General features: G+C 45.7%; 1 protein-coding gene across 2 annotated transcripts in view; it reads right to left on the reverse strand.

Moving 5' to 3' along the window:
- Window positions 1–12758, reverse strand: part of Asph (aspartate beta-hydroxylase) — a 191147-nt gene extending 178389 nt beyond the window's left edge. For both annotated transcript variants that reach the window (XM_048358866.1, XM_048358868.1), the window contains exon 1: window positions 12598–12758. In XM_048358866.1, coding sequence (XP_048214823.1) covers window positions 12598–12727 — 130 coding nt within the window. In that variant the 5' untranslated portion in view covers window positions 12728–12758. The remainder of the gene's footprint in view (window positions 1–12597) is intronic.
- Between the last annotated feature and the right edge of the window lie 3668 nt (window positions 12759–16426).

A 16426-nucleotide genomic window follows, 5' to 3' on the forward strand; every position in this document is an offset into this window, starting at 1 on the left:
TCAAGTTGAAGAAAACAAGTGTTATGCTTGTCCATGGAGAAGTTCAATTTTGAACAAAGCAATATAACTGGTGTCAGTCATCACCATTTAAGTAGGAAGATGGGGACCATATCAAGCCAATCAAACTATATTACCAGTACTAAATGGCTTAGCTTTGCTCAGACCTTTCTATATCCCTGTATTTTATAAAGACTTTTCACCTTAATTCAATGAAACACGTTTATGATCTAAAAACAGACACAATTAAAGAAGCTTAATGCTCAGTGATTTTTGCAAGTACTTTCATGATTGCAAAATAATAGGCATACAATGGCTATATTCTGTTCCCAAAAGAACACCTAAAACCACAAGCAACTTTTTGCCAAAATGTTTGAAACTGCAAGGACAGAAAACATTTTGGAAACTAAAACTTACTCAAAGGTGCCTAAAAAGAAACAGGAAACACATAACCTATCCAAGAATCAAGAAGAGCAGGGCTGGGAATGTGGTCGAGTGCTCGCCTAGTATGCTTTATGAAGCCCTGGGTTCCATTCCTCCGTACCACAAAAACAGAAAAAGGCAGAAGTGGCACTGTAGCTCAAATGGTAGATTACTAGCCTTGAGCAAAAGAAGCTGAGGGACAGTTCCCAGGTCTTGAGTTCAAACCCCAAGACTGGCAAAAAAAAAAAAAAAAAAAGAAATAAAGAAAAGAAAAGAAAAAGAAAAAAAGCCAGAATCAAGAAACTAAATGTAAGGAGCTCTAGACACATTTTGAAACTTGAATCCTTTTTCCCTCTTGCCCCCCACCCCAGAAGCTTGTGCAGGAAGAGAGGAAAAGTAAAACAGAATTCTCCCAACTCATCAACCCCATGTAAGAAATGCAAATAAAGAGAAAATGGGAAAATCCTCCCAAATTCATTCTGTAGACAGGATAACCTGAAAGAAAACTACTCATGATTATTTTACTCATGATTAAATTAACCAAACTTATTAACAGTACTGAAGTTTCAATATTATATATCATATATTGATATTGACACCCACATCAGTATATAAAATCATCAGGTAGTATTTTCCCGAGAACTGTAAAAGTAGTTTTAAATTAGAACATCTAATATTATAATTTACCAGATAAAACACTGAAGTAAAAAAGTGATATACATATATGTATTGTCTCAATAGATGCCAAGTAAATGTTCATTATTAAACCTAACTACTAGCAAAGTAAGGATGAAGTTGAAGAGGAAAAAGATGGAGGAGAAAGGAAGGGAAAAGAAAGTGAGTAGCAGACCTACAAATAGTATGAACACAGATGCAAAGCAGTGAACAGGACAGTAGCAAACAAAACAAAGTGTAAAATGGATACTTCAACTTGATCAAATAGTACTTCTTTCCATAAAGAAAAGGTATTGTTAAAGTAGAAATGCAAAGGAATCTACATAATTCTGTTTTAAAACATTTGTAAGACACCTAGATGTTAGATTTTACTTGCTAAAACAAAGACCAAATATCTGGCTTATCATTTCCTTCTCTCTCCTTCCTTACCTTACCCTCCGCCCCTTCCCCATCCCTCCCTGCCCTCTACTCTTTTTTGAACCTACACTGGAACTTGAACCTGAGGCCTTGCACTCTTGATTGGGACTCTATCACTTGAGCCACATCTCCAAATTTTTCCACTCAACACTGTATTAGGTATGTTCCTCAATGGGACAGTAACGCAAGGAAAGCCTGAAAATAGAGACAAGACTATTCGTATAAGTGATTGATAGGATACTTACCTAACACATCCCAAACAATTCTTTTTTTTTTCCAGTCCTGGGGCTTGAACTCAGGGCCTGAGCACTGTCCCTGGCTTCTTTTTGCTCAAGGCTAGCACTCTGCCACTTGAGGCACAGCGCCACTTCTGGCCGTTTTCTGTATATGTGGTACTGGGGAATCGAACCCAGGGCCTCATGTATATGAGACAAGCACACTTGCCACTAGGCCATACCCCCAGCCCCAACAATTCATTTTTTTAACTACCTGAATTAAAGACTAAATTTACCAAAGCCACAAAATCTAAATGATCAGTATCAATTCTATGACTAAATACTAGTAGGGTATAATTGTTTAAAAAAAATTTTTTAAGATCATTTACAATGACATTAAGGCCAACTGTCAGTGGCTTACTGCAATCTGTAAAATCATAGTTCAAAGCCAGCCCCAGCAGAAAAGTTCACAAGAGTCCATCGCCAAATTAATCAGCAAAAAAAAAAGCTGGACTGGGGGTATGGCTCAAGCATCCAGCACCAGCTGTGAGCAAGGAAGATGAGTGGACATAAGACTCAAATTCAAACCCCAGTACCAAAGCTTGAAACAGGCAAAAAGGAATCAAATATCTAAATAGATGAAGTAATATATAACTGACAAGGAATGTCAGTATCAGTGAGTTGTTGATTCTAAACTCAGTCTACAGATTCAGTACAATTCTTTCTTAGAGGTACAGTACTGGGGTTTGAACTTAGGGCCTCACAATTGCTTGGATTGCTTTACTATTGGAGCCATGCCTATAGCCCTGCTTTGTGCTAGTTAACTGAACATGGAGTCATGAGGACTTTTCTGCCTGGGCTGGTTGGTACCAAACCTGAAGATGTCAGGTTCCTAAGTAGCTAAGATTACAGACATACAGGCCTTATCAGATTCAACAGCTCCTTACAAAGCTATAAAGAGAAATTCAGTGATATTGTTCCTCTAGGACCAAAAAGAATCACAGTTACATACAGATAAGAACAGATAATATGGGTTTTATAGAAAGCAGATATTTTACCTACACAAAATTTTTCCTTATCTATTTAAATTATATATTCACAACATACACTACTATGCTCAGTAGTGTAGATGCTTAAATGTAATAATGGAAAATGTCAGATGTTTCAGGAGAAATAAAGTATATTATGACTTTATGTCTTCAATAAAAGTCAAAAGTACAGCCATTATATAAGTAGGAAATAGAAAAACTGTACTACCAAGTCAAACACATTAAACAAATGTTAAATTCTACTATTAACATGTTAAAATATACCACAAAATATATCATATTTAAATATAAATCTTCGACAAGCTATATTACAGAGACAGGGCGCTGGTGGCTCATGCCTGTAATCCTAATTACTCAGGAGAATGAGATCTTAGGATCACGGTTTGAAGCCAGCCTGGGCAGGAAAGTCTGTGAGACTCTTATCTCTAATTAACCACCAAAATCCCAGTAATGGCTCTGTGGCTCAAACTAGTAGAGTGCTATCCTTGAGCAAAAAAGGGCCCTGATTTCGAGGCACACCACCAACACACACACACGTACACACACATATATATATGATAATGTGAATAATTATATCCTGGGAGATGTTCTTTACCTACTACAAAAATAATTGAAATGTCAAAGATTTAGAAAGATTCTAAACATCAGTACCAAATATGTAAAACCAACAACCAGTTGACAGAAAAGGAGATCTTACGCACTGTAAGTAGGCGTATACATGGATACAATCACTTTGTGCTGTTCGTGGGTTTTTTAAGCAATATCTAATAAAGTTTAACACACGTACTTGCCACTATGACCCAACAATTCCCATGGCAGTCTCGGCCTTAGAGTAACGTTCAGACACATGCACAGGGTTCGGTAAGTACAAGTATAGCAGAGCAGCAATGTTTAAAAGCAGGAAAGCAAAGTAGTCTCAATAAGACTAGTCAATGTAAAGTTCCTCATAAAATGAGGAACTAAGAGTAAAGAATCAGGATTCATTCCATTCACCCCTGAGTTCAAATCCCAGACCCATACAGAACCCAGCTCCCGCAGGTCAGAAGTGGCTGAACACTCACCTCTCACATCAAATTACAGATATGAGAAGGTCAGAGAAGGAAATGTGGTACATGGCAGTCATGAGAAGACGGCAGTCCCGACACCCTGAGCCACCTTTGGAGTACACACAGGAGCTATATACTTAAACAGAGTCTGGGTAAGTTCTGATCCCATAATGATGTTATTAATCAGCGGTAAGTCCTGATTCCACCATGATTGCAAAGCAACTGCAGAGCAAAGGGCTTCATACAAAACAGAGGCAAGCCATTTGTAAGGAAATGGAAGGACTTGGAAAAAATTATACTAAGTGAAGTGAGCCAGACCCAAAGAAACATGGACTCTATGGTCTCCCTTATCGGGAGTAATTAGTACAGGTTTAGGCAAGTCACAGCAGTGGATCACAAGAGCCCATTAGCTTATGAACACCTAAGATGATGCTAAGTGAAATGAACTCCATGTTATGGAAACGATTGTTATATCACAATTGTAATTACTTTCAACGTCCCATGTGTATCTGTAGCATCTATTATAGATGATGTTCTTGTATCACCTTCCTGTGGTTGTACCTACACTATCTCTGTAACATTATGTGAGTATATTGGAAACCATGTATACTGGTATTAGAACTAGGAAATTGAAAGGGAATACCAAAATTGAGAGACTCAAGGTAAAAAAAGAAAAACAACTACAAAAGCAATACTTCAAAAACTGTTTGGTCTAAGTGAATCGAACGCCTCATGGGAGGAAAGGGAAAGGGGGTGGGGGGAGGGGGGTATGAGGGACGAGGTAACAAACAGTACAAGTCCAAAGCCTAACGTATGAAACTGTAACCTCTCTGTACATCAGTTTGATAATAAAAATTTGAAGAAAAAAAAACAAACCAAAACAGAGGCAAGGGTGAAGGTTTCCTCCTACTTTCTATCAATTCCAGAGCCCAGCAAAAACAACCGTTAGGTACTTCATTCACACACAGCAGAACACCAAGTAGGTGATCATCAAACTTTCATTCCATGCAAAAAAAACATATGTGTACATAATATATATATGGATGTAGGTCTTTTCATATATATTTTAACAAAAATTATATTTTACACGTATGGATACATAGCATTCAAGGTGCGACCTAACATATGCAACCTGTATTATTTGTATACATTTATATGCTATATAAGAAAATACATGAGAATGACTACGGAGGGACACCAGAGAGGAAAACCTCCAAGAATATGCAAGTGTTTCATCAACTGTATAATATGTCCATAGATATTGACTAAATTATCTTTTTTTTGGGGGGGGGGAGAGTACTGCACCTTGAACTCAGGGCCTACTGTTGTCCTTTACCTTTTTTGCTCAAGGCTAGGGCTCTACCACTTAAGCCACAGCTCCACTCTGGCTTTTTGCTGACTAACTAGAAATAAAAGTCTTGGGAACTTTCCTGCCCGGGCAGGATTCAAACTGTGATCCTTCTTAGATCTCAGCCTCCAAAGTAACCATGATTACAAGTGGGCGCCACTGATGCCTGGCTTTCATTATTCTTTAGACCTATCTATAGATTTCTTGTAAACAACATTTCAAACAGATACTGCCTTAAAAAGAAGCGCACATAAGTATTTCTATGAAGCTAGAGAAATGGTTCTGTCAAAAAGCAAGTCCACAAAACAGTTTAAAAAATTCAGTAAGAGGCATCTTATCGAAGTTGACTTAATTCAGACAATGACCAGGTTTATAAAGTGTGAAGATAGGTAGTCTTTCAACATTTCTTACGCTTTTTTTTAAAATTTCACATAACCAAAAAAAAAAATTAACTTCTCCTAAGTAAAAATCAGAATGTGAACCCAAGAACAAAGAGGTATTCCAGTATACCATCTCAGGAAACTGAAATCAAAAACAGGTCAGAGGGAAGAACTGTATTAGCATTATATTAAATAAGAAACAGAAGTCCGACTGGATAGAAGTACAAAAGAGCAATGTGTGTGCAGGATGGCATGGTAGAAATGGCTATCGAGCCTACGTAAAATACAAGAAAGGAAAGCTACAATACTCGTGGGGAGGAATAAAATTATTTCACCCAACAATATTCTCCCACTCTAAAATGCAGGCTGATCTTGTCGGCCTTTGGAAAGGCACGAGTCACAGTGGGTTAAATGTGTATGCACTGCGGAACAGAAGCTTGGCATTTCTCCAAGTTCTGCAAGCGCTTCTGCCACATCCAGGGCTGTCCCTGGAAACACAGCTAAAACTGGGCAACTTTTGCCTCCTCCTCACTGCTTTGGAGAACACAAACTATCTGTAACATATGAAGATGTTTGTAAGACAAGGAAAGCTCCTTGAACCTTCGAAGGAATTCTCTAGTTTCTTTAACAGGTCTTCTGTATTTTTGTAAATGAATGATTAAGTAAGCTCAAAGGTCCTTTAAGTCCAATAGGTTATCTCTACTGGATTTGTCTTCAACTATGATCAATCTGATTAGAACTAAGTATCATTCACAGCCACCCAACCTAACCAAGACACATCCCTGAAGAACAAATACTAAATGGAGAACAAATACTAAATGGAGAACAAATGCCTCTATCAGAGGCATTTCTCTATCAAAGAAATGAAAAACAAAATAATGTTTTTAAGAATAACTATAATAACTGTTAAGAAAAGGCCACCCTGATTTCCACTCGTGGCACAACAAAGAAAAAAAAGCTAAAAGCACTGAAATCGAAAATAATTCCGCCCCCCCACCCCCCCCAATACTAGGCCACCAAGAGGAAATGTGAGGAAAATATCTCATCTTCCAATAGAAATGTAAGCAATGCCAGGAATGTAAGACCAAACCAGATATACAGGCACTCAAAGGGAATGTAGCTTAGTGCTACGTAGAGAGCTTGGCTAGCCCTGGGTTCGATTTCTCAGTACCACCTAAACAGAAAAAGCTGAAAGTGATACTTACTATGGCTCAAGTGGTACAGAACTAGCCTTGAGCAAAAGCTCAGGGACAATGCCCAGGCCGTGAGTTCAAGCTTCAGGACTGGCAAATAGAAAAAGACTTATCTCACCCTACCCACAGGCACAGAGGAGGGCAGGGGCAGGGACTGGGCAGCCACACAGGCCCGTCAGGAGCCTCCTGACCTCCCAATCGATGGCTAGAGCTCTTCCTCAGAGATTCCGGTAAACTGTGAATGGGTTGTATTTATGGACAGGCTTTTGTATTACATGCCATTTATTTTTAAGTGACACAGCAACGGGGGGGGGGGGGGGGTAATATGTATGTGCACTGTGAAATAGGTAAATATTTAAAATAAAAAATGGTTAAACATACCAAATCACCTCAAACATCATTTCTTCCTAGTGAAAATCATCAAAACCCTTTCTTAGAGGAGTTTTTTGGGATGCACAGTATATTAATCGGCACGCATTGCGCAACCCACACCAGATCTTCTTCCTTCCATCTAATTGTACACGCGGGTGTTAATTTTATAACATTTTATACCTTACTACCGTAAGTTTCAGGTCAAACCACAAGTAGAAGTGATGTATCCCAGATGCAAACCAGGCAGCCCATTTTTGAGATGTTCCACAGTAGCTGGAAGAGCCTCAAAAGACCACATTGTATCTGACCTCTGATGAGAAACAGTTAAGTTAGAGACCTGAGATCAGCTATAATATCACTAATTTCAGATGTAAACTAATGAAACAAACTGTGGGATACAAAAGGTCTCAGTATAAGCACTGCCTTAGGAGCAACCCTGTTACTTGAAACAGCATCTCAAGCATACTAATGGACTGCTTGAATCTGCATAGTTTTAGTTTTGAACATTCCATCAGAAGGGAACTGTCAGAGAAACACAAAGGCATGAAAATTGGCCTTGGGCTACTGAAACTCAAAAAGACAGAGTAATTCTCGCCATTGGAGAAGACTGAGATTAGATCTACTGAATGACCTACATAGTTCTTAAATAAACGTAATATGAATCCAGGTAATCAGAAGGTCTCCCAAACTGCATGGCCTCTCTAGAGAAAGAGGTGGGCTTTTTGTGGTTTTGCTTTTTGCAGGACAGTTGGTAGGGTGCTTTCCTTTTGGGAGCAGACAGCATAGGAGTTAAACATCTGATTCTAACCCAAAGTAGGGCAACTAGTTCATTCACATGACCTTTTATCCTTGTTTCTCTGTTGGTAACTAGCTGAAATGCAAGTTGAGCATACTTATTTTCTAATAATCTCTCCTCTGAGACATGATTTCAACACATAACAAAACATAGTTCTTCCTGCTTTCCGTAGATTAACATGTTTGGTCTTTAAAACGTGCTTAACAATACTCTCAGAACGACTGTAACAGTTTCATATTATCTGAACATACTGGACAAATGCTATTAACTAGACAACAACAAAACATAATAATAAGAAAACCCACACTGTAAAAGGCAGGTGGAGGGGCTGGGAATATGGCCTAGTAGTAAATTGCTCATCTCGTATACTCAGCCCTGGGTTCGATTCTTCAGCACCACATATATAGAAAAAGCAGGAAGTGGTGCTGTGGCTCAAGTGGTAGAGTGCTAGCCTTGAGCAAAAAGAAGCCAGGGACAGTGCTTGGGCCCTGAGTTCAAGCCACAGGACTGGAAAAAAACAAAACCAAACAAAAAAGGCAGGTAGAATAGGCCAAGTGGTACAAAGCCTGCCTAGAAAATGCAAGGCCCCAAGATTAACCCCAAATACTATTTTTTAATGGAAGGAAAGTGGTAAATATCTCTATTACACTGTAAATGGCCCTCAAATAAGCAAAAAACTGTAAAATTCTTGAGGCACACAGAGTCTTCCTATCTGTCATCTTAGGACGGTTAATGGAGGATCTAGAAACTGGCCCTAATTGATAGTCTCTTGGCAAAGAAAGGGAATTTCACCAGGGCCTTTTTATTCAAAAGAGCAAGAATGTAATCAGCAGCACACTGTTCATGTTCAGTATTTAGCCTAAGTTAGTTCGTTATTTAATCTAGGACACACTGAAAGCAAAAACAGAAAAAAGAATAACCAACTCAGAAGTATTTTTTAAAAATAACCAAAATTCATCAAAGTTGTGAATCTCTATCTTAACAGAACAAATTTATTTAATTCTAAGGTAAGCCTTATCTAGACAAACTCTTACTACTATATTCAAAACTTGTTCCAGATGTTAAGAGAATTAAATATCGGCAGCTATGAATTTTTAAGTAGTTTTCCATCAAGCCTTTGGGGAAATAGAATGATTAAATATTAATACTAATTTTAAAATCTAATTGTTGTCAGGTGCTGGTTGCTCTTGCCTATAATCCCCTAAAATCTCAGGGGGCTGAGATCTTAAGATCGTGGTTTAAAACCAGCTAAGGAAGAAAAACCCAAAAGTCCATGACACCCTTATCTCCATTTAACCACCTTAATGTCGGAAGAGTACTAGCCTTGAACATAAAAGCTAAGACACAGCATTCAGAACTAAATAAACAAGTAAATAAATATCCAAACATAATTTTTGTTCTACAACCTGATGCTGTAAACTGGAAGATAAAAACGCTCTACAGTGACACCTACTGGTCATAGGTAGTATATAGTTGCAGGAACTTGCTAGTAAGAAATATTAAAAAAAATAAAAGAAAAAGATCAACTCTACTTATTTCAAACAGTTAAAGACAATGAAAGAAACACAGACTTTAATTTTTTCCTCTGTAAAGCTTCAAAGGACTAGGTCCTTTTTACTTCATACTTTTATACAAAAATCTAAGAAAAAAAATGTTCCTATGCGATAGCACGTTAGAAAATCTAAAATTCAGCAGAGCGCTGGTGACACATCTGTAATCCTAGCTACTCAGGAGGCTAAGATTTGGAGGATCAAGAATCATGGTTTACAGCAAGCTCTGGCAGGGAAAGCGTGTGAGACTCTTATCTCCAATTAACCACCAGGAAACCGCAAGTGGCCGGGGGCCCAAAGTGGTAGAGCATTAGCCTTGAGCAAAAAGAGCTCAGGGGCAGCGCCCAGGCCTGAACTGAAGCCCCACAACTGACAAGGAAAGATAAAAGAAAGGAAAAGAAAATGTAAAAGTCAAGTAGTATGAAGTAAGAAATAACGACAGAAAAACCTGGCTTCTCGTTTTTGGATCTTCCTGTAATTCTCTGGGTTTCTGTGGGCTGGTCAACTGGCAATCTTTCTAGGCACCAGTGTCTCATCTACATCATGTTTTGAACAAGAAACTAAGTAGGTTTCACAGTAATGTCTGCTAAACCTTCTTCAGCTTTGAAGCACAGTCACAAATCAATTTTTATTGAACAACAACAAAAGAAAAGTGCTGTAGAAAAAGAATACCAATTAATGTAATTTACATGACTTCAATACTACTAAATTTTGGGAGTGCTTGTTTGCATCAGTAAGGGGACTTCAAATCTGGGCTTGAGTGCTGTCTTTTAGCTTTCTTGATGAAGGCTTGAGCCAAAGCTCTACCTCTGGAATTCTGGCGGTAAATTAGAGATAAGAGGTTTTTGTTTTGTTTTGTTTTGTTTTGTTTTGGGGGGGGGGGATTGCCTGTGCAGGCTTCTAACTGCAATCCTTATTTTTCAGTCTCCTGAGTAGTCATGAACCACTGGCACCCACTTTGGGGTATTTAGTTTTATAGCACCAGCAATGTCCCTCTTATACAGATTTTCTTTTATAAATTGTTTCATGACAATTATGGAACCAACAATTGTGTAAAATGATTCCTCAAAAAGAATTTACTATATAAAATGCCTATGGGAGTCAGAATAGGTTGAGTCAGGGAGCTAGCTGGTGGCTCACTCCTGTAATCCTAACTACTCAGGACAATAGAGCATTGGCCTTAGTTCAAGTTCCAGTACTGGCAGATGGAAAGAGAGAGGGGGGGGAGGACTTTTTAAAATGGTTTAGTTATTGCGTGGGGGAATATGATGCACACTTCCAAAAACTGTTTCTTACTAATAACAGGTCAGACAAAGCCACTTTCTCAGAAGCAATCAATGCTGTGCTCAAGAGTCCCAAGGACAAAGTGGAAAGATGAAGGGCTGAATATGGGGGTGGGGGGGAGGGGGGAAGGGAACTGGATCATGTACAGAGATGAGGGGAGGAGGAGAAGAAGGAGGTACAGGGGGAAGGAAAATAGGGGACTAGCAAGAGAGAGGTAAGCTTCATTTACAAACAGCTACAGAACACTTTCTCTGAAGGTTCTTGTCATTTAGGTGTGTGTGTGTGTGTGAGTGTGTGTGTGTGTGGCCTTAGCCACCAGGGGCTGCTCTCTACACTCACTGCATGTTTTAACAGGCACTTAATGACAAGGGAACAAGAAAACTTTTACTTATGTCCAAGATGAATTAACTCAGGCTGTAACTTCGAACTGTGTTCCTCTTCCCATTCAGAACACAAATATTGGTTCTCGGAATGTAAATGTGTGCGGGTGGATTTCACTGTACTACTTTTGCTACTGACGTTTATTTCTTTCACTCCCTAATCAAATATTTATTGAGCACCTATTCTGGGCAAGGACCATTCAAAGAGTTGGGAATAAGAGACTGATAAGAGATAGGACAATCCTGTTCTGGATGACCAAGAAGAGGAGCTACAAAGGAAATTGTTTAAAATACAATCACAGTTGCCTGATTCGTCTTCTTGACCTATGTATCAATGCACCGCAAGCTGGTCCTAGTGCAGGCTGTGAATCATTTTGAGGGGAAACGTATGGCTCACGTGTGGCACATCTGGATATTCTGGTTAGAATACCCTAAATATGAGTCAAAGGAAATATAAAAGAAGCAGAGGCCACTGTAACAGGAGACGAGAAACGGATTTAAAACATCTGTTCTCTGTGCTGGGTAAGCGCTGGGAGGAGGAGGAAGGTGGGTACCCGGCCGATATTTTTTCTTTATGGAAATAAAAAAGGGGAGGAAGAATAGAGAAAAAAACACCCGCCTAGTATCCCACGGCAGTCCTTGGCACTGAAGAGGTAGACTGAGAAAAAACTACGTTTGTAAAGTCTATTTAAAATAAGCTGCAAGCGCATTGGACTCATTCCCAGCTCCCCCTCCCGTCTACCCATCACCCCCTCCCCAACACCCCCCTCTCCCCTACCCATCTACCCACCACTCCCCTCCCCATCACCCCCTCTCCATCACCCCCTCCCCATCACTCCCTCCCCCTCCCCCCCTCCCCATCACCCCCTCCCCATCACCCCCTCCCCCCTCCCGTCCACCCATCACTCCCTCCCCCTCCCCATCTACCCATCACCCCCTCCTTCCATCACCCCCCTCCCCATCACCCCCTCCCCCCACCCCTTCCCCTAGTCCTCTGAGTTGCTGCACGACGCGGCTGGCCAGGGAGAAACTCACTTCCCCTGACTTTGGCTCCTTTTCCAGCTCTCCCCCCCGCCCCCCCCCCGCAAACACGCGAAGCCGAGATCGATTGTTCTCCAACTCCCACTTCCACGAGCGCGGGGGAAAGCCAGGGGAAGGTCGCGGAGCGAGCGGCCTGGATGCCGGCTCCACCCGCAGGCGAGCGGGCCGGCCAGGCCCCGGGATTCCCCGGAGGGGTCTCCCCACCCGACGGGGCGGACCGTCCGCACGGCGCCCCGCTCCCCAGCGCGCGCGGCCCGGCCCGGCGAGCGAGGCCTCCGCGGGCCGGCGAGGCGGAGGGCGAGGCGGAGGGCGCGGCGGGAGCGGGAGCGGGCGTACGGGTGGGGGGATCGCACCCGCAGCGCCCGCGGCTCCCGGGGATCCCCCCCACCCCCATCCCCCGGGCCGTGACCCCGGCCCGCACGGATTCTGACCTCTCCGAGCGCCGGAGCTGCTACTGCCACCGCTGCTGCCCGTGCTGCTGCTGCTGCTGCCGCTGCCGCCCGAGCCGCCCGAGCCGCCGCTGCCGCCGCCGCCGCCTCTGGCGTTCTTGCGAGGGGCCATCGCGCACTCGGCGCGCGCGGGCGGGCGGGCGGGCTGGAGAGGACCCGGGGCGAGGGTGGGGAGGGTGGGGGGCCGCAGGTGCCCCGGCACGGATCACACACACACACACACGGAGGACTTTCCCCGCGTGCCGCCTGCGCGCGCCCAGCCCACGCGTGCACCCCGCCGCTGACTCTCCCCGCCAGCGGGCACGCGCGGCTCGCGGGTCCCTCCGCCACGCCCCTGCCCGGCCTCGCCCCGCCCACGGAGGCCTGAGTGACAGCGGGGCCAGCCAATCGCCAGCGCCCCTACCAAGGGGCGTGTCCCCGTCGCGCTTCTCTCCCGCCCCCCCCCCCAGCTCCGCAGTCTCCGGGCCTTTCTGGCGCGGCGCCGCCGCTGAGGAGCCTGAGCGGCTCCCAACCCTCCAATCTGTCTCGGGATTTTGGAACGTGGCAAACGTGGGACCGACCGGGCTCTCGCGAGCGTTGGCTGACTTGGCAGGATCGGGGGCGGGGCCGGGGGCGGGGCCGGGGGCGGGGCTAGGAGGCACGTGGGCGGCGCGCAGAAGAGGCGGGCGGCGCCGGCCTCTCCCGCGAGATGGGGTTCCTTCCCCTCCCCCCCAGCCCCCGAGGGCCCGCACGCCTCCCGGGAGCGATGCGGGTGGCTCGCCCGCGCCGGGACACGCCCGAGGCGGTGCCAGCGGACGGGCGAGGTGCCGGCCCCGTGGTCCGTCCGACCTCTTCCCCGCGTGCGCCGTCGCTGTTGAGACCGAGAAAGGGGGAGAGGCGCCCGCGCCGTCGGCGATCGCTCAGCCCCGGGGCCCGCGTCCCTCCGGGGCCCCGTGCGCGGACCTCCCGCGGGCGCGCCTGCACCTGTGCCGCCGTCCCGTCGCGCGCGTGGGGCGGCGTGCACGTCGAGGCCTGGCGGGCCAGGGGTGTCACCCGACGGCGTCCCCACTCGCCGACTCTGATTGCACACGATCTCCTCCAGTCCCCGAGGCCTCTGCCCGGTTCCCGGCCGCGCTTGAACGCGAGCGCCCGGCGGCGTCTCCCGAGCCCGCCAGCCAGCCGCCGCCACGCCGAGCGGTTGCTCCCTGCCATCCGGCTGGCTGCGCCCTGGGTAACCTGCCGGCTCCCCGCCCTCCCGGGGCCGCCGGAGCGGGGAAGGGCCCGCCGGCCGCTGCCCCGCCGGGAAGGTCTCCGGCTGCACCCGGGCCCCGGCCCCGTAGACGCACCGACGACCCATCAAGGTCAAACCTGCAACCCTGAGCCAAGGACTCCGCTTCCTGTTAACCGCAGTGGAGCTGCTGGAAGCAGCCTCACCTACTGAATCTCCTGCTGGCCCCTTGGATAGCTTCCTAGGACATCATTTCCATAGAAAATAATATGGATTGGGGGAAGGTATGGGGGATCAACCTGAGTAATGGCATTTAATGTACATATATATATATATATATGAGCTGGAAATGGCACTGTGGTTCAAAGTGGTAGAGTGCTAGCCTTGGGTAGAAAAGCTCAGGGACAATGCCCAGGCCCTGAGTTCAAGCCCCATGACTGCGGGAAGCCGGCAGCGGCGCCATTACAGGATGGCGCCTGCTTCCTGGCAGCCCTAACAATAAACAATTTCCTAGACGGCAATGCTTAGTGGACTTTCGCGCCCAAACCCCGCGCACGCGCAAGCGAGCTCTAGTCCCAGCCAATCCCGAAGCGGTTGCTAGTAACAACCAGCCACAGACCAATCAGGGAGCGACCCTTGCTCCCCCAAGCGTATTTAAGCAGGCGTTTTTTGGCCCGCGGCGCCCCTCGCTCCAACCCCCCTTCAACCGAGCAGCTCTTCAATAAAGTGCGATTGAGAAGGATCCTCGTGTGGTGGTCGTCTTTCTTGCTGGACGAGGTAGCCGCCCGCCGCAACTGGTGCCGAAACCCGGGAACCACGCGAGGGGACAAAGAGGATCCAGAACTCAACGCACGAAGAGGTAACTTCCCTCAGGTATGTGGACTGCCGTTCCTGTCTGGTGGCTTCTTATTATCCTTCCGCTGTGGGTGCTGGTGGCGGGGGTGTGTTTGCTTTGTTTGCGCTGTGACGAACCTGGAAAGGAGTGCCGCTGTATTGATCTAGAGTAAGTCAGACGCGAAAGTAAGTCCGCGGTAGATAACGCGGCTTTCGCCCGTGGGTAGGACGCTCGTAGATAAGAGTGCGCCATGGGAAATGCTCAGGGGAAAACAATCGATTCCGAAGATCTTTACATTCCCCTTCAGGCTTTACTAAAGCAGCGTGGCCTTAAGGTTGGTAAGGCGACTGTTAAGAAGATTCTCACAGATATAGATCAACAGGCGCCATGGTTCGCGGTCTCTGGCGACTTGACTCTCCCCTGCTGGGACAAATTAGGCAGGGATTTAGACAGCGCTCAGGAAAAGGGTGAGATCTCTGGAGCAACGATGCCCTTATGGCGCATGGTACGCTCATGCCTAGAAGACGGACGCTCCACAGACCTTATAAAGGAAGGTCAAAGGGCCCTTAGTAAGCACCAGGATAGTTTTTCGGAGTCCTCATCAGTAAAGGGGGAAGTGGTTAGGCCTAAGGAAAATAAAAATAAAAGGATGAAAGAAAGAAAAGGGGGACCCCATAAGGGTCTGGAGGAGGGACTGCAGCCCTCAGAAAAATCCTCGAATGCACAAGCGGCGGGGACGAGACAAGCAAAACAAAAGCAAGCCCAAAAGGGGCAAGGACAAGAACCAGTTGCCCCGTTGTATCCTTCTTTGGAGGAATTTAAGATTGACAACTCCTTCTCAGCTCTTAGCATAGAGGGCAGTGAATCAGAGAGCGAGGCTGAGAGTGGCCATACCTCGGGCAGCGAGCTGAGCCCAGAAGATGAAAAGGGCTTGGAGGAAGCCGCTGCTAGGTACAAGGAGGACAGATACGGACCCGGTTACCCCTTTGGGGTCAGGGCCCCCAGGCAAAAAACACCCTCTGCCCCCCCGCCTTATGCGGCGTGCGGGCGGAGTAACTTCATAAAGAGAAGCACGTGGTCTAGGTTGGCTGCGGCTTTTCCAGTCTTTGAGAACCTGGTAACAAAGGAAAGGATCTATGAGCCAGTCTCTTATAAACAACTAAGGGATCTAATGGAGGCAGTGCGCACATATGGGGTAACAGCCAATTATACCACCGCCTTATTGCGGCGACTCACGATTAATGCCTTGACGCCCACGGATTGGTTTGAGGTTGCGCGCACATGCCTTAGTCACGGGCAGTTCCTTGACTTTAGGTCCCTTGTTCAGGATAAGGCACAAACACAATTCAGAAAGAATCTCCAAGAAGGGAGAGCCGAATGGTCAGTGGACATGCTTCTAGGACAGGGAGAGTATTCAGTGGAACAGACCAACTACCCCTTTGAAGTCTATGCCCAGATAAATGAGATATTTTACAAGGCTTGGCGGGCCTTGCCAAACAAGGGAGAGGTGGCTGGTAACCTTACAAAGGTAATTCAGGCACCCAATGAACCATTTTCAGACTTTGTGGCACGCATGCTTGAGAAGGCGGAGCGTGTACTTGGAAGCTTGGAGGTAGCCATGCCCCTTGTGCAACAATTAATCTATGAGCAGAGTACCAAAGAATGTCAAAGAGCAATAACCCCTGTAAAGGGAAAGAGCCTTGAGGCATGGGTAAGAGCTTGCCGAGAGGTGGGAGGCCCATTGACAAATGCAGGCTTGGCGGCGGCCG

This window comes from Perognathus longimembris, chromosome 12 (genome assembly GCF_023159225.1).
Source record: "Perognathus longimembris pacificus isolate PPM17 chromosome 12, ASM2315922v1, whole genome shotgun sequence".
Classification (NCBI taxonomy): Eukaryota; Metazoa; Chordata; class Mammalia; order Rodentia; family Heteromyidae; genus Perognathus; species Perognathus longimembris.